Raw genomic sequence first — 22,453 nt, 5'->3', positions numbered from 1 at the left:
TAAAAGGAAAAATAACTACCTACTAGAATAAGAGGGAAAGTTACAAGAGTGACCATTATATATTTATATAAATATCTCTTCTGTCTTGGGTATTTTTTAACTCTAAGGTAGCGTTTGTTTTGAAGTACTGAGACAAAGACTGAGAGATTGAGACTCAGTATCATGTTTGTTAATTTAGAGACTGATAATAAAATTTTTGTCTCTATCTCTAAAATTTCAGTATTTCAGTACCTCCAAAAAGTAGGGACACAGGGGACTGAAATTTTTAGAGATTGAAACTGAAATTTTAATAACATTTTATACCTAAAATACTTTCATTTTAATTAATTAATTCCAATTTTACCCTTTGTGCAAATTAAATTAGAGTTTCATTCTTATTTCAATTCCTGTATCCCATTTTGCACCAAATAGAATACTGAGATTTATTTCGATCCCTGTCTCTTAGTCTCTATCTCTCAGTCTCAGTCTTTCCGTCTCTGTCTCTCCACCAAACGCTACCTAATATACTAAAAAACTATCTAAAATCCTTACTAACTTATAAGTATTAAAGTTCCTTACAGAATCACTTCATATCTCCTCACAAAAAATTCAGGCGAAGATATCGAATTTTTTACCTAAAAACATCTTAGATCTCACGTTCAAATTCAAATTACTGTAGTTCTAGATAAGTCTCGAAACAATTGTAATGTGATGAATTCAATTAATTTTATTAAGGATATACACGCCAACCAAAGAAACAAACATGAAGTATTTAGACTAATTTACCATTAATTTACATGTTGGATGCACTCTATTTTCAAATTGAATAAGGTTAACAACAAAACAAGTAAAATATTATCGAAATCAATTTAGATTAGTTTCATCAACTCACTCGTTTATTTAAGTAAGTGTTGTATATTTATATCCCTTCTTATGTGAAAGATACTGTAAACAACCAAAATAACAAAAATAACATATTGTAAAATGGTCAAAAGAGAATCTTACTTCTTTTATGGCATATTTAATGCAATGTACTCTTCCTTGCTTCTCAAGTTCTCGTTCGGCTTCTTCAAAAATCTTGAGGAGAGACACATAAATTAATTTCATGTATTTTGGAAGATTATTCAAACAGCCAATATCCCACCTAGAATGAAACAACTTAAAAAGTTTAATTTGGTACCAATGCAATAATATCACAAATCTCCTGACCATTAATTCCAAATTAAATTTCAAATCTTAAAACTAAGAAAGGCATGATATTTTTCTTAAGAATTTCAGATACGAAGAAATAAAGGTTTTGGTTGTTGACTATGTTGTATGGTTTTTTACTTTAGCTCTTTAGAAAAAATTAGAAAAATTTTGGAAAAATGCACAAATGGTTGGAAAAATGCACAAATGCACAAATGGAGTTGCAACCTCAATAGATTTTTTAAGAATTTTGAAATTAATAAAAAGAAGAAAATCCAAAATCGATTTAAATTGATAACAAACTAATGAAATTAATTAATTGCATTAACTCTGTTAATAAATGAAAGAGTTATGAGAGAGAGAGAAAAAAACTCAAAAAAGAGTGAGAATCTAATGAAAATAGAAAAATTGATAATATAATTAATTTTATTTAAAGTTAGAGTATAAAATATTAGGTTGACTACCTAGCATAACAAAAAATATTGTCTATTTATAATTTTTTACCAACCTTTCAATTGCCTCAGTGAAAAGTTTTAGTTCATCTATAGTTCCATAAGCATCGTATGTATCATCAATAATTGATGTAAGAGCCAATAATTTTGTCAATATTTTTCTAGCTTGAGAATATTGGGGCTCAAAATAAACCGCTAGAACCCAATTACAACATTCCACAATTCTATCTCGAGCATATGGAAAATTTGCAGCAACGTCAAGCTTCTTCCACCACCTAAAATTAAAGAACAAAAACACAATAACAATGACAATAAGAACAAGAAGCATTCTTGGAAAACAATATAATTATGGTGTGTTTAGTAAATAAATAATTTAGTGATTGATGTGATTAATTCGGTTAATTAAGATTAAGATATATTAAAAATAAATTATACAATAATATATATTTATACATAAAGATATAATAACTAATTTGTTAGTTAATTTTTTTGTGCACATCAGACTTTTGTTAACTTAAATATGTATTAAATTATTGTTGACTGTTTTAGTTTTGTTGTTTTCCCACGTTTATCTTATTGATGCAAGGTGCACAAGGTATGCTTAATTAGGCGATGAGGTCCCTCCTGGCCCTATTTAGAGGTCTAGCAATAATAATACAAAATTATTGAGGAAAAAAAATCTTTTTACAAAATATATATTTTTTTTGTTTGGATTTCTTTCAATAATTTTTTCTTATTTTTATCTTGTAATAATTTTTTGTTTTTCTTTGTGTTGTTTATTTTCATTAATTTGACGTGACAATGTATATTAGCACAGAAATTAAAACACAGCTAACATAACTAATAAAATATAAAAAAGGTTAATGTGATGTGGAACAATATAAACATTTAACTAAAATGATGAATTTGAAACTTATTTAACCTAGTAGGATGATTTTGTGGTTAAAATTAAAGAGCTTACTTGCAAATGTTGCCAACTTCTTTTCGATGCAAGTTTTGTAGGAAATTAAAGTCTAATTTTGCAAGAGTGAGTAGAATTTGATTATGGGTTGGATCTTCTTCATATATTGAAATAAAACGGCGTGCCTCCAATCTCGGCAAACCTCGGTGTAAAGATTGCTTTAAACTATAATTGACTTGTGCTGCAAGTGAAGGCTTCAATTGGGTCGCAATGGATTTAAGTTTAGTGGAAGCGAATGCATAAGCTTCATCTAATATTTCTTCTCCATGAATTCTGAGATGACATGCTTCATACAACTCTACCAATCCCTCCACATCCTTCACAAGTTTTTCACTGAAATTTCCATTCTCATCCTTGTATTTGTTGAACACATCTAGATATTGTACAAAAATTAAACTAAGGTTATTATTTAAAGCCAAAATATAAAAATAAGCTAAAAAGAATAGGAAAAAGGTATATACTTGGTGAAACGTGATATCCTTGTTGCCTTAATAACCTAAAAAGCAAAGCAAGTAAGCGAAGGTTATCATCAACAATTATTATTTCTCCATTTTGGGTATAATTCTTGTGAATTTGTTGCAGCACTTCATCAATCTCGCTTTCAAAGTGATAATGAATCCCCAAATGACATATTAAATCAATCAAGTTAACTATTTCTTCAATGGGTTTAGAGATATCAATAAGCATTTTGACTACTTCTTTCTTCAGTTTTTCAATTTGTGCCTTCGTTTCATCATCAAATTCCTGCATTATATCCATGTGTTGAAAGTCTTAATAAAGAAACAAAATAATAAAATAAAAGATATATATACCTAAATGCTTATATATATGTGTATAAATATATGTAAATTTTAAAATACCATAATCACTATCTATAGCTACCAATATATATATATACATACCATGGATTGTGAAGCATATTGAAGGAAATGATCCTTCCAAATACTAGGATGATAATTTGCAGTGTTCCGATCACGCGTGTTGAATTTTGCATCAGGTTTGAAGCAATCAAGTACTGAAGTGTTAGTATTAGACATCCTTGATTTTTTTGAGGATCGGATTCTATGTTATAACTTCTATAATAGATACCCTTAATATATATAACTATATAAGTATGGAACAAGTTTTAAAATTCCGTGCCATACAGGGTATAAAATTATAAGAGGAATGATAAAGGGTAATCAAAATTTATTATTTTTATTTATTAATTAGTTATTAATATTTAAAAACATGGAATAAAGTATATTATTGAATTATTAGACTAAAAGAATTTTATTTTGTGCATGCAATAATTTATTGGCTAATAGTAAACCCTTAAATGGAGTTCAGTATCATGGCGGACTAATCTTTACCTCGTCGAACTGGGAGATACCGTAAGAAATCAAAAAATAAATTACTAGACTAAAAAAACTATATACTAAATGAATTGAGTTGATAGTTAAGTAATGACTAAAAATAAAAAATTCTTATAGTCTTTTAGTATTTCTCTAATTATAATTTATAATAGATAAAATAAATTAATATGCCTTTTATATAAAGAGTTTGTTTAGGTGTAATTAAATTGGTAAAAAATTATTTTTATTTTTATATTTTTAAAAAATATTTAAAAAAATAAATCAAAAAAATATTTTTTAAAAACTCAACCAAACAAATGCAAATTATAACTACATAAGTTTTAAAAAATGTAATGAGCATTTTTAATAGAAAACGAAATATATGATATATGGTCGTTGAAAACAATAATTAAAGTAGAAGTAGTTATAATTTTGTTGGTATATGTACAAAAAATATATATTAACTTACATCACTATAAAAAATTATTAGAATAGTGACTGATTCTGATGGTCACTAAAACCTTGGTCATTAATTTAAAAATAGCGACCAATTTTGGTCGGTAGCGACCGATTTTCTATCATTGCCACCAAATTAGTACTAAATGATATTGATGGCTAAATCGATTGCTAATAAAATCGGTCGCTAAATAGCGACAACTTTTTTTGTCGCTAAATTGGTCATTGAGAGAATCGATCGCTGATAAAATCAGTAATTAAATCGGTCGCTGATGCCTGGTTTGAAAATCTAAAATTAGTAACTAAATCGGTCACTGAATGTAATTTAGCGACAAAAATTTTTTTGGTCCTAAAAATTCTATATCAGTCGCTAAATCAATCGCTATTAGCAACTAATTTTTTCGGTCGCTATTTTGATAATTTTTTGTAGTGCATAAATTAATTTGAAAAATCAAATAAATAGAAATTAGAAAATTTTGATAAGAAATAGAATTCATTAATGATAATAAATTACAATTACTTTTTTTTAATATTTCTTTAGTTAAAATGTTCTATTTTAAAGAAAAATAAATAAAAAGAATATTTCATCTCATACTAACACATGATATCACTGATGATCTACGTTAGTACGCTATGTCAGCACATCTTTAATAAAAAATACTAAAAAATTTAATTTAAATAACAGATGTTAATTTTAGAGATTAAATTAACTAAATTAACTACTAAACTAAAACTTTAAAAACAATTTAAAGCCCGAATAATTTCAAACACCAATATTAATATTTAGTCTATGGAGATTTTATCATAATTCACGCACATGTTTTTTACTTAAATATTTAAGACATGCCTGCCATTTAATTTTGAGTACCACTTGTTGTTTCGTATAAGGAATTTTCTATAGCACTAACGTGTCTATCATTTATGTTCATCTCAGATTTATTATAGAAATGTAGTCATCAATTTCATAGACATTATACCATAGCCATCTTAAACGTCATCTCTTTTATTATATTTATAACCTAACAATGTTTTTTTCTTTTTTCATCATCATTCCACTCAAAAAATCTTATTAGTAAAAAATTAAAGGATAAATTACTAAAAATACATTTAAATTTTGTTATCGACAAAAATATTTTTAAATAATTTTAAAATGTGTTAAAATATCCAATATTAAATATATATTTTCAAAAATACTTTAGAAATTAAATTTTGATGCGATTATTTACAAATATGATTAAAAAAATTACATATTTTTATCTTTAAAATTTAGTAATTTTTCGTGAAGAGTCAAATTTCTGCAATATCCGCAAGCACAAATAAAAAAATTATTTTAAAATATGATGAAAACTTACTTCCTATAAAATTGATAGCAGAAAATAGTTAACTGATAATTTAATTCACTACAACATTTTCAGGTTGAGGCAACATTTAAAAAGTGTTGCCTAAAGACTGACAAAAAGTTGCTTTTGCTCTATGACAACACTTTTGGACCTAAGGCAACGTTTTTGGACGGCGTTGCATATGCAGCCGTTGCCTTAGATCAAGGCAACACTTTTTTGTTTCAAAAGCAACGCTTTTGAGAGCAACACTTGGTAACTGTTGCCTTTGGTTGAAAAATTAAACAACAACACTTCAAAAGTGTGTTTGAGACAACACTTTTGCAATGTTGTCTTTTCTCATATTTTGACCACTACTAAAAAATGTTGCCTATTTACAATAAAATTCAACCATTTTATGTGTTGCTTATAAGTTTGAATTTGCAATACTTTAAAGTGTTGCCTATTAGTTTTGAATATGCAACCTTTTAAAGCATTGCCTTTTCTTTTGAATATGCAACCTATACAAGTGTTGCCTTTTCTTTTGGATATGCAACCTATACAAGTATTACTTTTTTTTTTAGATATGCAACCATACAAGTGTTGTCTAATATTCAAAATATACAACTAATAAAAGAATTGCCTTTTTGATAAAAATAAAAATTACTTTTGTAATAAAAATACAAAAAAATAAAATTTACAATAAAATTTTTTGTTCATACATGTGTAATTATTTTAAAATTTACAATAAAATGGGAATCAAGTAACAACAAATTCCTAACACAATTTTCGCCACTAAGTCTAAAAACACGTTACATTAAATCTAGGTGGTTTTCAACGAGGATCAAGAAATAAAAGCTAGATAATATTCACCCCTGCATCCAGAATCACCGATCCACAAGACTCCCCAAAAGCATTAAAAGCCTGTAACAATAATAGAAAATCAGGGGGGAAGTTATGTTCGTAATTCCACCTTTTTTTTTTTAATTCCAACTCTGAATAGTGCTATGTTTTTTCCATTCCAAATAATAATAATAAAGGTTTAGGGAATAGTACTAGAATAACATACATGCTTTTAGAGTCTTCTAATCAATGAAATTTCGCTCCTTAATTAAAGGTACAGATACTTGACAAGCAATAAATAAATTTTGTAAGCATTGCAAATGGTTATAAGTAAAATCTAATGTAAGAAGATAGAATTATCCAATGTGTATGCATGCAAATGTTTGTGTCTACCTCCAGGTGCTGCTGTACTTCATCGCCACCATGATAAGAGTATATCTGAACAATGTGCCTTGCGTAAGCAACTCCTGTTTGTTGAACAAAGTCATATTAATGATTGGTTGCGTTGACTTCAGAAAGTATACATTAGAGAATATCATAAATGAATAATTTAAAAACTTTCAACTTACGGAATAAAGCACCATCTGGACTCCAAATCACACGGTTGATAGAAACATCTGGATCTTTGACAAGAGCAGCCTGAATTGCACATATATAGCTTTATTTCAGTAACTATAAGTTACAAGTAGCCGGGCTTGGTATAAAAATTCATGTATAAAGGAGAAAAGGGGAACCTGAAATGGCATTGAACAGGCACTAAGATCCCAAACTTTGAAATTCCTCAAGACCAACCACTCCGTAGAACCCACTTCCCACAAAGCAATGTCCCCAACATTTGTACCAACTGATACATTGGATGAAAAGAAGGAAGAACTTATGTTTAGCTGAGAACAATAACATCAAATACACACAATTAACTCAAGTGAAAAACACTATTGAAAGGTCTTAGAAAGGCAGCAGACCAAGAAGTATAGTCTGTTGAACTGGATGGAAGTCCATGCTCATAGGAGATGAATCCTGGTTCAGAGTCCGCATAATAGTCTTTGGCAAGTCATATGGTGCATTAAAAGCCTGGCCATGACCATGACCTGGGAACGTGGCTGACAACACATTGACAGGAAGATTTACCTGCACAACATGATGAAAAGTTGATGCCAGAAATGTGAGTTGTAAAAATTTGTATAGATAAGAATTACAAGACCACTAGTGATTTTTTCCCTAAGTGTTATCAGATTACCTCATCCGACATTCCCATTGGTCTTGTTCTCTTAGAGACATGATTTGAATCTCCAGATGGGTAGTCAACAGAAGGATTAGTTGGAAGGGTCCTAGGGTCCTTCAAAGTAGCTTAAATAAGACAATGAAACTTGTCAGAAGTAAGAGATTAAATTTAGAACCATAGCCAATTAGATGTTAAAACCACTACAAACTCGAGAATAGCAGGCCGCAAGAAAATGTATTACCAGGGATTGATGGTGCACCAAGACCTATAGCAATACCAAGACCTATAGTGGCTCCTCTAGAAACTGCAGCATGTGCTACAATGGTAGGATTTGACATCCAACCAGCCAGGGGTGTTGGCACAGGTGCTAGAGTAGGTTGAAAAGGCTATACACATTAACCACAGAATAGTCCAGCACCAAAATAAGAACCAAAAGATAACAATATGTAATGCCTACGAAACCAAATCAGTAAAGTAGCCCACCCCATGTGCACCAAGAGGAGGAAACCCTCCAGCCTTTGGCAAGGATCCTAGTAGTGGATTATTAGCAGGAGATGGAGCTCTTGCACCGTTGGGTTGTCCACATGAGTGATCCACAAATTACTGAAAGGTGAAACTTGACATTTAGTTAGTTAGTATATTACTATATCAAGGATCATAAATAGAAAATCTTGGTACCAGAGCATATGAGCATATGGTCGTACAATGCAAACATTAAAACATATAAGAAGGGAAGGCAAATGATAACATATCCACTGATTACCTCAGCTGCTACCACAAGTAACCTGCACATATACCAATGAAGCTTAGTTTTTATTATTGAGATGCATAAAATCTCTTCAATATAATAGTATTATCTTAAAGCTATACTGTTATAGAAAAGCAATACATTTTTTATACAAGTTATGTTCAATTAAGTTAATTGCCAAAAAACTTAGACCACTATATGTATATCACTTAGCTCAGAATTTAAGAAATTAATACCACTAAGCCTGGAACTGGAAGATCTGTGCGCAAAATGGAAAAATCTCCTCAGTGTTTTCCATCAGAAGAAAGAAAACCTTGGCAGGAGCATCAGCAACTGTGAAAGCTTCTGCGGTTGCCCGTACTAACCACAAGCTAGGGAAAACATTGAAAATTCAGCACAAGAAACTCAGAAAATACACACATCATGATGATGAAAGTGAAAATAGAAAGAAAAGGAAAAATACACAGTACATACAGTTGTTTCTGAACATGTTTGGGCCTCGAACCTCAAAGCATATTCAATAAGCACATACACTAGACCCTCTCAAAGAACATATATACATCCTAAACACATTCCTCAATTTCCCCAATTTGAGAATAGAATTAGCTTCCTAAGATTACAGAGGAGAAAAAACCCTAACCTAAGACATGATTGCAGTGAGCAGTAAGGATTACAGCAGAGACAGCTCAGGCAGAGCAGCGAGGACGTAAGGCATTGGCGAGCCGACGACAACCATCGAGCAGCGATGACAACCAGAGACGACTCAGGCAGCGCAAGGCGGAAAAGAGGGATTACAGCAGCGGCGGATCCGGCAGCGCAGGTAGAAATGGCAACGGCAGTGCAAGTCAGAGATTTCAAAATGGCGGAGAAGAGCAGAAGTTTCAGCTAACAAAAAAGCTTTTCATCAGCTTAGTAAAATGCCATACATGAATGTGCATTGTGAAGAACAGAGGGAAATCGATTCTCCCATAAAAATTAATTCATGTGAATTAGTTATATATAATTAGTGCACTATCAATATTTCCAAACTTTTTATTGATGAATAAACTGAAGATAACTCAAACCACTGATTGTGTAGAGGAGTAAGACAATGTTCTTAAAAATAAACAGAATAGAGCAAGTGCAACACCTTGTAATCTTTTTTTCATCATTCATCTTTTTTTGAAGCTCACCATTAGTAACACTTCTTTGATAATCTTCATAGGAAAACACAGAGCCATAAGATGCCTGTGTTCAAAGATTGGCAACTAAGCACTCCCAAACACAAAACAGAACAACAAAATACAAACCTAAGAATGCAATACTATTTTATAAAAATTATGAAACAATTAAACTATAATCACATTGCTAAATTGTGATTACTCAAAAAAGAAACAACAATTTAAATCAAACCTAAGAGGTATTTGAAGGTGAGCGACAAATTGGTAAAGTCTTTGTCCTTCGACATGATCGAGCTCGAAACTACAAAAACAATGAAAAGAAGAAAAGGATTATGTGAGCTTCTTCAATCGATTAAACTGAAAGAGATGTGCGTGGAGAGAGAGAGAGATGTATACTGGAACTATTGTTATTAATTCAACTAAATTAATCAAGTAGTATGTAAAATCAATCTACAAGCCTTCAACGACGACGATGGAGGAAGAGATGCTGAGGATCGAGGCTGAGGCGAGAGGCTTGAGTGAAAGAGGTGAACGGCGGAGAGTTGTTGATTTGCCTGAGAGGATAGAGCACGACACCACGGCGGAGCAGAGCAAAGGTTTCAGAACGGCGCGAGCAGAAAAACACGACGGAGCAGAGCAGAACAAGGCGTGAGCTCGAGTAATGAGAAACACGACGACGGCGAGCAGAGAAGAGGGATTACAGTAGTGGCAAATCTGGCAGCGCAAGGTAGAAATAACAACAACAGCGCAAGGCAGAAACGGTGCTGGAGGTGAAGAAAGTGGCGGTGGCAACTTCTCTCTCCGTCATCTTCTTCTCCTTCTTTCTCTTCTTCCTCGTTTGATGGCAGTTCTCCCTTTCTTTTCTTCTCTTTATCACTCTCTGTCTCTCTCTCCTCACCGTGCATTTTTTCCTTCTGTCTTCTCTTTTTCCTGTGCAATGTAATTAATTTTGTATTTTATTATTTTTTTTGTTATTAAGTTGGATTTGTTTTATTTTAAAATTAGTAGAAAATGATAATCAAAGTTAAAATATGTATTAAGGATAAAATTTATTTTTTAGAAGAGGCATTAAAAACTTTAGACAACACTTAAAAAATAAAGTTTAAAATAAATTTAAAGACAACTCTTATAAAAAGTAAGATATTAACTTTATAATAGTTGTTTCTGTATATTTAATGGGGCAACACTTAATAAGTGTTTTTTAATTTATCAAAGACATCACTTATAGTGTGTTGATTTAAAATATGTTGTTATAGTTCTATTTTTTTGTCACTAGTATAAAGTGTTATCTATATATATTTTAGACAACATTTTTAAAGTGTTGTTTTGTGAATTTAAAATAGTGGTAGAACATGAATTTTTCCTAAATTTATTAACAACATTTATTTTGAATTATTGAATTATTGCTGATTTTCATGAATTATTGAATGGTATCGCTGTCTTAAAAGATACACATATAAATAAGGAACTTATATATCCATAAAAAGGAGCTATTTTCTTTGTAGAAATTAAACCAATATTAGTAACTAGTATAGTAATTAATTAGTCAAAAGTATATTGATATAGGGGTGACCTAATTTTCTTTTTAAATGTAATCTATACATCTATTATGAAATCCAGTTTTTTAATGCAAAAAATACACTTTAATATATAAAAATATGCATTAACACAGGTACAAAATATCCAGCAAAATGCTAGTAATAATAAAACAAACAAAAAAAATTATATGACGCGTAAAAAATTAACTATTAAATCAATTACTATATATAATATTTATTTTATTTTTAATATATATTTTATATATTTAACATGCTACAACAAATAATAGTCTTGGTTCTTGTGTAGTTGTGTTACATGATGAATAGAAAGAAAAAAGTGCTTGAAATTCCATAATAGTGACGTGTATATGCGGTACTTGAATTGAAACAAAGTTAGGTGCAAAGGTGCGAATATGAGGAACACAATTTGGTGAGTTAGCTAGCTTTTTCAAACTTGACATTTTCATGCATCTATCTACTAAAGTTGTAGAGAATTATTATTATTATTATTATGTTTACTATAATTGACTTAAGACAAGTTTTTTTGCCATTTCAGAGGAACAAGTGTCCACATAGAAACGTACCATACACCAATATATAGAGTAAAGTTCGTTCTCTTGGATAATATTTACTGACGGTATTACAAGACTAACACCATTTATTATTTTTGACTCGTAATTAATTAATCATATTTAAAACTATTATCTAAAAATAAGATACTAAACTGCTAGACCAAGATTATTCACTAAAAATATTGGCCAATATAAATAAAAATTATTAACTCTTAAACTTTTTTCTAATAATTATAGAAGAATTTTTAACAAAAATATTTAAAAAAAATAAAAAAAAACCATTTCAATGCAATTTAAAGTTACAACAAAAATAACAACAACAAAATCTTGTCCCATTAGGTGGAGTTGGCTACATGAATCAAATGATGTCATTGTGCTCTGTCATGTATTATGTCTACAGAGAGACTGTTTACATGTAAATCTCGTTTGACCACTTCATGGATGGTCTTCTTAGGTCTTCCTCTGTCTTTCGCTCCTTATCCATCTTCCATCTCATCCACCCTCCTGACTGGGTGTTCTATCGGTCTTCTTCTCACATGTCCAAACCACCTGAGATGCGATTCAACCATCTTTTCCACAACGAGTGCTACTCCAACTCTCTCCCTTATATCTTCGTTCCTTATTTGATCCAATCACGTATGATCACTCATCCATCTCAACATCTTCATCTCTGCCACACTTAGCTTATGTTCGTGCTCCCCTTTGGCCGCCCAACACTCCGTGTCATAAAGCATAGCCGGCCTTATAGCGGTGCGATAAAATTTACCTTTAAGTTTTAAAGGTACTTTTTTGTCGCATATAAAACCAGATGCACTCCGCCATTTTGACCAACCTGCTTGGATCCTATAATTTACATCCTATTCAATATCTCCATTTTCCTGTATGATGCACCCAAGATACTTAAAATTTTTAACTTTTCGTAGGATGTTTTCTCCAATCCTCACCTCTATATTAGGGTTGTCCCTTCTCAAACTGAACTTACATTCCATATATTCCGTCTTGCTATGGCTTATGCGCAGACCATACACTTCTAAAGTTTCTCTCCATAAGTCCAGCTTCTTATTTAGGTCTTCCCTTGACTCTCCCATAAGGATGATATCATTGGCAAAAAGCATGCACCATGGCACAGTGATAAACCCATATTTTATGATGTAATTTGTGCTCAATTTAAGTGATTTATTCAATTCTTCACCCACTTATTTATGTAAATTGCATGGTTTTACTTTCCCTTCCTTATTTTATGATATATGTGAAAAACATGTTTCCTATGCTTTAAAAATATTAATTTTAATTACCCTTTATTACCATTCGATGCCGTGATTTGTGTGTTAAGTATTTTCAGATCTCATAGGGCAGGAATGGCTTAAGGGACAAAAAGGAAACATACAAAATTGGAAGGAAAGCACAAAAATGGAGTTTTGAAGAAAAGGCAGCGACGCGAATGCATGGACGACGCGAACGCATGCCTAGCGCAAAAATGTAGCGACGCGAACGCGTGGATGACGCGGACGCGCGCCCTGAGCAGAACGCAATTGACGCGTACGCGTGACCGACGTGTACGCGTGACAAGGAAAACTACCAGATGACGCGAACGCGTGACAGACGCCACGTACAAGAATCTGCAGAAAACGCCCCCAGCGATTTCTGAACCCTATTTTTCGGCCGAAATCCAAACCAGAAACACAGAATATAAGTCAGATAATGGAGGAATCAAGGGATATACGTAGAACAACTTATCATACATTCATATACATAATTTTAGGATTAGATGTAGTTCTTAGAAAGAGAGGTTCTCTCCTCTCTCTTAGGATTAGGATTAGGATTTCTCTCAATTTTAAGACTGCTTATTTTCATTACAGGTTCAATGTTCCTTTTTATTTATTTTATCAATTTAGTTTATGAACTCTTTGTGTCTAAATTGATTTTCTTTTATTAATGCAATTGAGGTATTTCAGATTTATGATTTTTATTTAGCTTTTTATATTCTTGGTTTTAATTGATTAATTGGAGACTCTTGAGTTATCAAACTCATCGTGATTGATAATTGTTACTTTTGCTAATTGAATTGAATTCCAATAACTCTAGTCTTTCCTTAGAAATTGACTAGGACCTGAGGATCAAATTGATTAGTCCACTTGACCTTCCTTTATTTAGCAAGGGTTAACTCAGTGGGATTAAAACCCAATTCTCATCACTGTTGATAAGGATAACTAGGATAGGACTTCTAATTCTCATACCTTGCTAAGAGTTTTATTAATTATTAATTTATTTTCCTTGTCATTTAAATTACTTGTTTCTTATTTCAAAAACTCAAAATTCTACCTTTTCCATAACCAATAATAAGATCACTTCCCTGCAATTCCTTGAGAAGACGACCCGATGTTTAAATACTTTGGTTATAAATTTATTTGGGTTTTGTTACTTGTGACAACCAAACTTTTGTAAGAAAGGAATTCTTGTCGGTCTAGAAGCTATACTTACAACGCGAATTTATTTGTGAAAATTCTAGATTGTGCGAGAGTTTCGTTCTTCACACAGGCTCTTGGATGTGCTCTGTGAGTACTTCCAAGACTAATGTGAAAAGGTATGGACTTAAGGATGATCCCTGGTGTAATCCTATACCACCAATAGAAAATTCCTCTGTCACACCACCTTGAGTCTTCACACTAGTTGTGGCCACATCATACATGTCTTTAATTGCACGAATATATGCGATCCTTACTCTCTTCTTTTCTAAAACCTTCCATAAGACCTCCCTTGACACCCTATCATACGATTTTTTCAAATCAATAAACACCATATGTAAATCCCTTTTATTACTATGATACCTCTCCATCATCCTTCTTAATAGGTATATCACTTCAGTGGTAGATTTGCTTGGCATAAATCTAAATTGGTTCTCTGTTACTTGTGTCTCTTTTCTTAACCTCCGTTCTATCACCCTTTCCCATAACTTCATGGTATGACTCATGAGCTTGATCCCTCTATAGTTTTTGCAACTTTGTATATCCCCCCTTATTCTTGTAGATAGGTACCAAGGTGCTCTTTCTCCACTCATCGGGCATCTTTCTTTACCTTAAAATCTCATTAAAAAGCTTGGTTAACCAGTTGAAGCCTTTTCCTCCAAGGCCTTTCCAAACCTCAATCGAGATATTATCAAGTCCTACTGCCCTACCATTTTTCATCTGCTTTAGAACCTCTTTTACCTCGAAGTCTCGAATCCTTCGATAGTAGTCAAAGTTTTGATCTTCTTCCCTTGTGCATAACCGACCAAGGCTCGGAAGAGTCTTTTGTCCCTCATTAAATAACTCGTACAAGTAACTCTTCCACCTTTCATTAATCTTCTCCTCTTGAGCCAGCACCTCTCCATCCTTATCCTTTATGCACTTAACCTGATCCAAATCTCTCGTTCTTCTTTCACGACTCTTTGCGATTTTATATATACCTTTTTCTCCTTCTTTCGTGTCCAAAGACTGGTAGAGACCCTCATATGCTCTTGTTCTTGCTTCACTTACAGCCACTTTTGTCTCTTTCTTAGCCGCCTTATATTTTTCCTAGTTATCTGCGTTGCGGTATAAAGACCATTCTTTAATTAAAGCACTCTATTATTATCTTTATCTTTTCTTATACACTCGCATTCCACCACTAGGACTCCTTGTCTCTTGGTCCTATTCCTTTAGATTCACCAAATCTTTCTTTTACTGTTCTTCTAATAACTTCTGCCATCTCCCTCCACATCTCTTCTGTGCTTCCATTCCCATCCCACTTTGCCTCTTCTCCTACTCGTTTTAGGAAGCTTATTTGTTCCTCATCTTTCATCCGCCACCACCTCGTTCTTGGGTTCTTTGTATGATATTTTTTCTCAATTTTTACTCAATGCGAAAATCTATGACGAGCACCCTATGTTGTGTTGTCAATTTCTCTCCCGGGATAATTTTACAATTAATGCAAAATTTTTGGTCGACTCTCCTCAACAAGAAAAATTCGATTTGAGAGCTTGTCATGCCACTCTTATAGGTTATAAGATGTTCGTTTCTCTTTTTAAAACATGTATTTGTGATGAGAAGATCAAAGATTGAGAAAAAGTCTAAAATAGTTTTACCCTCGGCATTGATCACCCCGAAATCATGGCCTCCGTGAATACTCCCATACACAGTCACTTCTCTCCCAACATGGCTATTCAAATCTCCTCCTAAGAAAATCTTATCTTCCGAATGTATGTCTTGAACCAAACTCTCTAGATCCTCCCAAAACCTTATTTTTTGTTGTTCGTCCGAACCCACTTGCGGTGCATAGTCGCTAATCACATGGAAAGCACCTCCCTCCACCACAAGTTTGATAGAGATGATCCAATCTCCCACCCTCTTGACGTCCACTATGTCCTTCTTCCACTGCTTATCCACAATAATTCCAACACCATTCCTATTCTTCACCATTCCTGTATACCAAAGTTTGAAATCAGAAGTATCCAACTCCCTAGCCTTTGCACCAACCCATTTTGTTTCTTGTAGGCACATAATGTTAATCTTCCTCTTTGTCATGGTGTCCACCACCTCCATGGACTTTCCTGTTAGAGTGCCTATGTTCCATGTCCCAAATCTCAACCTTCTGTCGCTCCGACCTTTACCTTTTATTTTGTGAACTAGCTTATTTATCCTCGTCCATTCACGAAAATGCGAGAACCCTTGCTCATTTAGCACTACATCCGGACACCGATGCAGCGGCTCTTGCTCATTTGACACCGTACTCGAGCCATACAGCATGTTACTTCCGGAAAACAACCTAGCTTTAGCGCAATAATGTCTTTGATTCATGTCATGTGGATTCGACTATATTTTTATGTTGGTTGTCAAAAACCTAACACAACCCTCCTCCTTTATCCGGATTTGGGACCAGCTATGTACCGCAAATGTAACATAGGTGGAGTTTATTGTTAAAATAAATGGATAATTTTAAATATAATAAGTATGTAATTATAAATGCATATATGAAATTTTAGATGTTAAATTAAATAAGATCATTTTAAATTATTGTCTTTCTCGTTTTACTTTTTATATAAATACATATATTTTTTAAACTTATTTTTAATATTTATTTAATATTTCAATATATATTTTATACGAATAATTAATTTGGTGGCTAGTTATTGTATATACCTAATATGATAGTTGAATTTTTTTTATGTTGTGTTTGTATATTTCACATAAATATACCTCATTAGAGACAATGTCATCCATGAACCTGCAAATAATTGTGGAAGCTCTAACAATTTTGGGTTTACTTGTTACCCATTTGAAGATGTCTTGATATCTCCCATGCCAATGTAAGAACTTGTCACAAGGAATGGATAAACAGATGATATTGTTGATATCTGGATGTACTCTGTTATTGTTAGTATATATTTGTTATTCAACCATTCAGCCTCAGTCATAAAGGTCTGGGTTGTCTTCTGAGGCTGCCATTCAACATATATTATATAACAAAATCATTATTGCTAATTTTTTATGGTATTTTTTAACTCAACAAATTTAGAACAAGTGAATTAACTATTTAATTAAAACAAAATTTAAATTTTTAATATTTATTTATACAGACGAATAAATTAATCATTCAATCAATTCAAATTTATTATAAATTCAATTATTTTTAGTAAGGATGAACATGCCAACTATATGAACCAAAGAAATTCATAAAGTATTTAGACTAATGTACAATTGGAGTGTCAAATGTGTCAATTTATAATTGTTCAATCTTTAGTTATTAATGAATTTTTATTCACTAAAAATTTTCAAGAATTATTAAACTAGTCTTTCTTTCATTTTCAACCAAATTTTGAGTATAAATAAATAAATTCTTAACAAATTTTATTATAAGATAATTAAATTTCTTACAGACAAATAAATTAATCATTCAATCAATTTAAATTTATTATAAATTCAATTATTTTTAGTAAGGATGAACATGCCAACTATATGAACCAAAGAAATTCATAAAGTATTTAGACTAATGTACAATTGGAGTGTCAAATGTGTCAATTTATAATTGTTCAATCTTTAGTTATTAATGAATTTTTATTCACTAAAAATTTTCAAGAATTATTAAACTAGTCTTTCTTTCATTTTCAACCAAATTTTGAGTATAAATAAATAAATTCTTAACAAATTTTATTATAAGATAATTAAATTTCTAAAAAAATTATTATAAAATAAATTAATCCATTCAAAATAACAAAAAGACTAATTTATTTCATGATAATAATTTTCAAGAATTTATAAAAAAATAAAACTTCATTGCGACCAACATGTCTAATCTTAAATTTGTTGAGATTGCTCTTTTTTTGTTTTATTGACAAAGTAGTGACTAGTGAGGCAGAGGATCTTGGTCCATAGATAATAAACTGATTACACAATAAAAAAGAATATTATGTGATCATTAAAATTTATTATTTTTTGTCATTAATTAATCATTAATGTTTAGAAGTATAAGCTAAAATATGTATTATTAAATTACTAAACTAAAAACATTGAAATAATAGCTAAAAATAACAGGCAAAAATATGAATTTTGATGGATTTCTAGTATTTATTCACCATAATTAAGTGTTATATTATAGCATTTCATTAGCAGCAAAGGTTGTAAATTTTATTATTACAATCTCTAAGTGTAAATAACTAGATAATTCAAAGGGTAATATATTAACAATTTTATTAGGTAAACAATAAGAGATGCGAACAACGTGAATAATTGGCTGCATTTCAGACCTACTAACTATGTTATATTTAATTAATTCAAAATTTTTAAATATTAAAAATAAATTTTCTTTTTAACCTATTGTTTACATTGTTAAAAAAAAACGTTATTCTCCCATATTTTCTTATATATTAAATAAGAAAATTCTCCTTCAGTTTTATTACATTATATTTTGCTTAGGCATAAGAGGTTTCATATTCTTAATCCTTCCTTCTCATATTATTGGCACCGGATCAACAAGCAAAGCTTGAATGCATTTCTTCATTTTTCCTTCAGCATGAGTGTAACAATCTTCATCTTTGTGCATCACATCAATAAATCTTGCCATGTTGACAATACGCATTAGAAACAACATTGGAACTTTAGTTGGCTTCAGGCATTCCTCATTTATATCCTTCCAAGCATTTGTAACTCCCTTTTGCAATTCTTGAATGGCTTCTTCTTTGGATATATCACATTCTCTCATATAGCATTCTAAGTATGAGACAATATGTTCTCTTTTCTGTTCAAACTGTTCAATATTATGAGATTTAGTTCTTAAAATAATTTTTACATAACTAAAGAATAAGGAAAAACATTCAAAAAATAAATTATTCATTAAAATTTAATTATAATGTGAATTGAACTTTCAAAAATGCGATGTGCCCACAAAAATGAGCACTATGTATTTTCGCTTAACAAAAATATTTGAAAGATAATAAAAATCAGTTTAAAATAGCCAAAAAAAATTTATTATTTTGCATTCTTTAATTATTTTTGAAATAAATAGATAATTTTAAATGTAATAAATATATAACAACTATAAATGTTACATGCATATATAAAATTTTAATTAAATGTTAAATTAAAGAGAAAATTCTATTTCCCTCCCCTACGAGATGCTAAAATGACACTCCCCTCCCCTCTATTTTATAAATGTACATTCTCCTCCCTTCTAACTTTTAAAAAACCTCCTCTTTAATCCATTTTAAATTTTTTGTGTTAACTAATGTTAATTTTATCCATTTTTTAAGAAAAAATAAATTATTTTTTGAAAAAATACCCATTAATAAAAATTTTATTTTTTAGTATTAAATTTTGCTTACCAAAATATCCTTTAATAAATTATTCTTTTATTGATTAAATTGTATTTTTACCAAAATATTTTTAAAATAAAAAAATAATTTATTAAAAGATATTTTAGTAAGTAAAATTTAATGATAAAAAATAAAATTTTTGATAATGAGTATTTTTTTAAAAAATATTTTTTTCCTTAAAAAATGGATAAAGTTAGCATTAGTTAACACGAAAAGTTTAAAATTGATTAGAGATGAGGTTTTTTAAAAGTTAGAAGGGAGGAGAATGTACATTTATAAAATAGAGAGGAGGGGAGTGTCATTTTAACATCTCGCAGAGAAGGAAGTGAAATTTTCTCTAAATTAAATAGTGGCTAATTTTTGTATATATTTAGTATGGTAGTTAAACTTTTGTGTTGAGTTTGTATATTGCACATAAATATACCTCATTAGAGACAATGTCATCCATGAACCTGAAAATAATTGTGGAAGCTGTAACAATTTTGGGTTTACTTGTTACCCATTTGAAGATGTCTTCTGTGGCCATATCTTTCATGCCAATGTAAGAAGCTGTTATTAGCATTGGATAACCGGATGTTATTGATGATGTTTTGATGTATTCTGTCATTGTTGGTATATACTTGTTATTCAACCATTTGACCTCAGTCATGTAGGCCTGGATTGTCTTTTGAAACTGCCATTCAACACATATTATATAACAAAATAAGCCCATATATTAAAATATAGGAGTAATCCCTATATGTTTATATAAATATCTCTTCCGTCTCAAGTATTTTTCAACTTTAATTTACTAAAAAATGGTCTAAAATATTTGCTAACTTAATTATCAGAGTCCCTTACATTATCACTTCACATCTCTTCACCAGAAACTTAGACGAAGACATAGATTCTTTCACCTAAAAACATCTGGACTTCACATTCAAACTCAAATGACCGTAGTTTTTAGATAAGTTTCGGAATAGTTGTAATGTGATAAATTCAATTATTTTTATATACACGCCAACCACAGGAACAAAAGAACTTCATGAAGTATTTAGACTAATTTACCATTAGAGTGTGAAATGTGTCAATTTATAATTGTGTGATTTGTATCATATAAGAGCTATATGAAGTTTTAGGTTCAAATCTTAGTATATATATTATCAATGTATCCAAAAAAAATTAAATAACCGAATTTCAATTCTTGAATTCAATGTTGCATCTAATTTCAAATGATTATTAATTCGAGTTTGGCTATAAAAGACCTCAAACGAAATAAACTTGATCGGCCGTATAGTATCTATTTCATAAATTTAGCAAAACATGATGCTATCAAATTTAAAAAATGACCACATGTCATTAATTTACATGTTGGATGCACTCTGTTTTCAAATTGAATAAGTTTAACAACAAAACAAGTAATATATTGTCAAAATTAATTTGGAATAGTTTATTGACTTAAACAAGTGTTGTAGATTCGAATCTCTCCTTATGCGAAAGATATCGTAAACAACCAAAATAAAAAAAAAATAACATATTGTGGAAAGGTCAAAAGAGAGTCTTACTTCTTTTATGACATATTTAATGCAATGTGTTCTTCCTTGCTTTTCAAGTTCTCTTTCTGCTTCTTCAAAAATATTGAAGAGAGACTCATAAATTAATTTCATGTATTTTGGAAGATCATTCAAACAGCCAATATCCCACCTGGAATGAAACAACTTAGAAAGTTTGGTACCAATAATATCACAAATCTCCTAACCATTAATTCTAAATTAAATTCAAATCTTAAAATTAAAAAAGGCATGATATTTTCCTTAAGAATTTCAGATATGAAGAAATAAAGGTTTTGGTTGTTGAGTATGTTGGATGGTTTTTTACTTTAACTCTTTAAAAGAAAAAATTAGAAAAATTTTGGAAAAATGTACAAATAGTTGGAAACTGAAATTGATTGAGTTGCAATCTCAATAGATTTTTTAAGAATTTTGAAATTAATAAAAAGAAGAAAATCCAAAATCGATTTAAATTGATAATAAACTAATGAAATTAATTAATTTTGTTAATAAATGAAAGAGATAAAAATAACAAAAATTAGGAGTTGAGAGAGAAAAAACTCGAAAAAAGCGAGAATCTAATGAAAATAGAAAAATTGATAATATAATTAATTTTATTTAAAGTTAAAGTATAAAATATTAGGTTGGCTATCTAGCATAACAAAAACTATTATCTATTTATAATTTCTTACTAACCTTTCAATTGCCTCAGTGAAAATTTTAATTCATCTATAGTTCCATAAGTAAAATATTAGGTTGGCTACCTAGCATAACAAAAACTATTATCTATTTATAATTTCTTACTAACCTTTCAATTGCCTCAGTGAAAATTTTAATTCATCTATAGTTCCATAAGCATCGTATGTATCATCAATAATTGACGTAAAAGCTAACAATTTTGTCAATATTTTTCTAGCTTGAAAATATTGAGGCTCAAAATAAACCGCTAGAACCCAGTTACAACATTCCACAATTCTATCTCGAGCATATGGAAAATTTGCAGGAACATCAAGCTTCTTCCACCACCTAAAATTAAAGAACAAAAACACAATAACAATGACAATAAGAACAAGAAGCATTCTCGGAAAACAATATAATAACAAGGTTATAAATTATAATATGGTGTGTTTAGTTAAATAAATAAATTTAGTGATTGATGTGATTAATTCGGTTAAGTAGACTACTTAAGAGAGAATAAAAATTATTTATTTAATAATTAGCAAAAAAATCACCTCCAAAATTCATGCATTATGAATTTAAAATTCAAAATATAATTATCAAATTAATTATGTTATGTTTATATTAAAAATTAAATATATAGATAAAATAT

The 22,453-nt window shown here is 30.4% G+C and overlaps 2 protein-coding genes and 2 pseudogenes across 7 annotated transcripts; all 4 read right to left on the bottom strand.

Annotated features, from left to right (window-relative positions):
* LOC107611639 ((-)-germacrene D synthase-like) lies at positions 1,654-3,620 on the bottom strand. The gene is made up of 4 exons (XM_021108353.1): positions 3,483-3,620; positions 3,042-3,324; positions 2,581-2,953; positions 1,654-1,894 (listed from the first exon to the last, which is right to left on the bottom strand). Exons 1-4 carry the CDS (start codon positions 3,615-3,617, stop codon positions 1,654-1,656), a joined length of 1,032 nt encoding a protein of 343 aa, XP_020964012.1. The 5' UTR covers positions 3,618-3,620.
* On the bottom strand, positions 6,368-10,569 carry LOC107613211 (topless-related protein 1-like). 6 transcript variants are annotated; one of them, XM_021109998.1, is made up of 15 exons: positions 10,056-10,568; positions 9,892-9,960; positions 9,629-9,726; positions 9,140-9,384; positions 8,736-8,870; positions 8,515-8,536; positions 8,235-8,354; positions 7,993-8,137; positions 7,767-7,876; positions 7,492-7,657; positions 7,264-7,373; positions 7,099-7,168; positions 6,923-6,996; positions 6,756-6,812; positions 6,534-6,610 (listed from the first exon to the last, which is right to left on the bottom strand). In XM_021109998.1, the coding sequence occupies exons 8-14, from the start codon at positions 8,087-8,089 to the stop codon at positions 6,798-6,800; spliced, it is 642 nt and encodes a 213-aa protein (XP_020965657.1). In that variant the 5' UTR covers positions 8,090-8,137; positions 8,235-8,354; positions 8,515-8,536; positions 8,736-8,870; positions 9,140-9,384; positions 9,629-9,726; positions 9,892-9,960; positions 10,056-10,568; the 3' UTR covers positions 6,534-6,610; positions 6,756-6,797. The 6 variants fall into 6 exon arrangements, with proteins under 6 accessions (XP_020965656.1, XP_020965653.1, XP_020965655.1 ...); XM_021109997.1 differs by lacking the exon at positions 6,756-6,812 and having other exon boundaries at positions 6,368-6,610; positions 7,993-8,118; positions 10,056-10,569; XM_021109994.1 differs by lacking the exon at positions 6,756-6,812 and having other exon boundaries at positions 6,368-6,610; positions 8,974-9,384.
* On the bottom strand, positions 12,189-17,200 carry LOC110265378 (annotated as a pseudogene).
* The window catches only part of LOC107613212, an 8,721-nt pseudogene continuing 4,923 nt past the window's right edge, over positions 18,656-22,453 (bottom strand).

The sequence above is a fragment of the Arachis ipaensis genome, chromosome B08 (genome assembly GCF_000816755.2).
Source record: "Arachis ipaensis cultivar K30076 chromosome B08, Araip1.1, whole genome shotgun sequence".
Taxonomy (NCBI): domain Eukaryota; kingdom Viridiplantae; phylum Streptophyta; class Magnoliopsida; order Fabales; family Fabaceae; genus Arachis; species Arachis ipaensis.
This window is presented reverse-complemented; position numbering and strand designations above follow the sequence as displayed.

What these genes read in the sequence shown, in the direction of transcription:
- LOC107611639 (XM_021108353.1), bottom strand. Translation starts at nt 3,617, where the DNA reads ATGTCTAATACTAACACTTCAGTACTTGATTGCTTCAAACCTGATGCA. An exon ending in AATATGCTTCACAATCCATG is followed by an intron (nt 3,325 to 3,482) that starts GTATGTATATAT and finishes GATATAATGCAG; the next exon opens with GAATTTGATGATGAAACGAA. An exon ending in AGGATATCACGTTTCACCAA is followed by an intron (nt 2,954 to 3,041) that starts GTATATACCTTT and finishes TACAATATCTAG; the next exon opens with ATGTGTTCAACAAATACAAG.
- LOC107613211 (XM_021109997.1), bottom strand. Translation starts at nt 8,089, where the DNA reads ATGTCAAATCCTACCATTGTAGCACATGCTGCAGTTTCTAGAGGAGCC. An exon ending in TCAACAGACTATACTTCTTG is followed by an intron (nt 7,374 to 7,491) that starts GTCTGCTGCCTT and finishes CCAATGTATCAG; the next exon opens with TTGGTACAAATGTTGGGGAC. An exon ending in CCTGTTCAATGCCATTTCAG is followed by an intron (nt 7,169 to 7,263) that starts GTTCCCCTTTTC and finishes TGTGCAATTCAG; the next exon opens with GCTGCTCTTGTCAAAGATCC.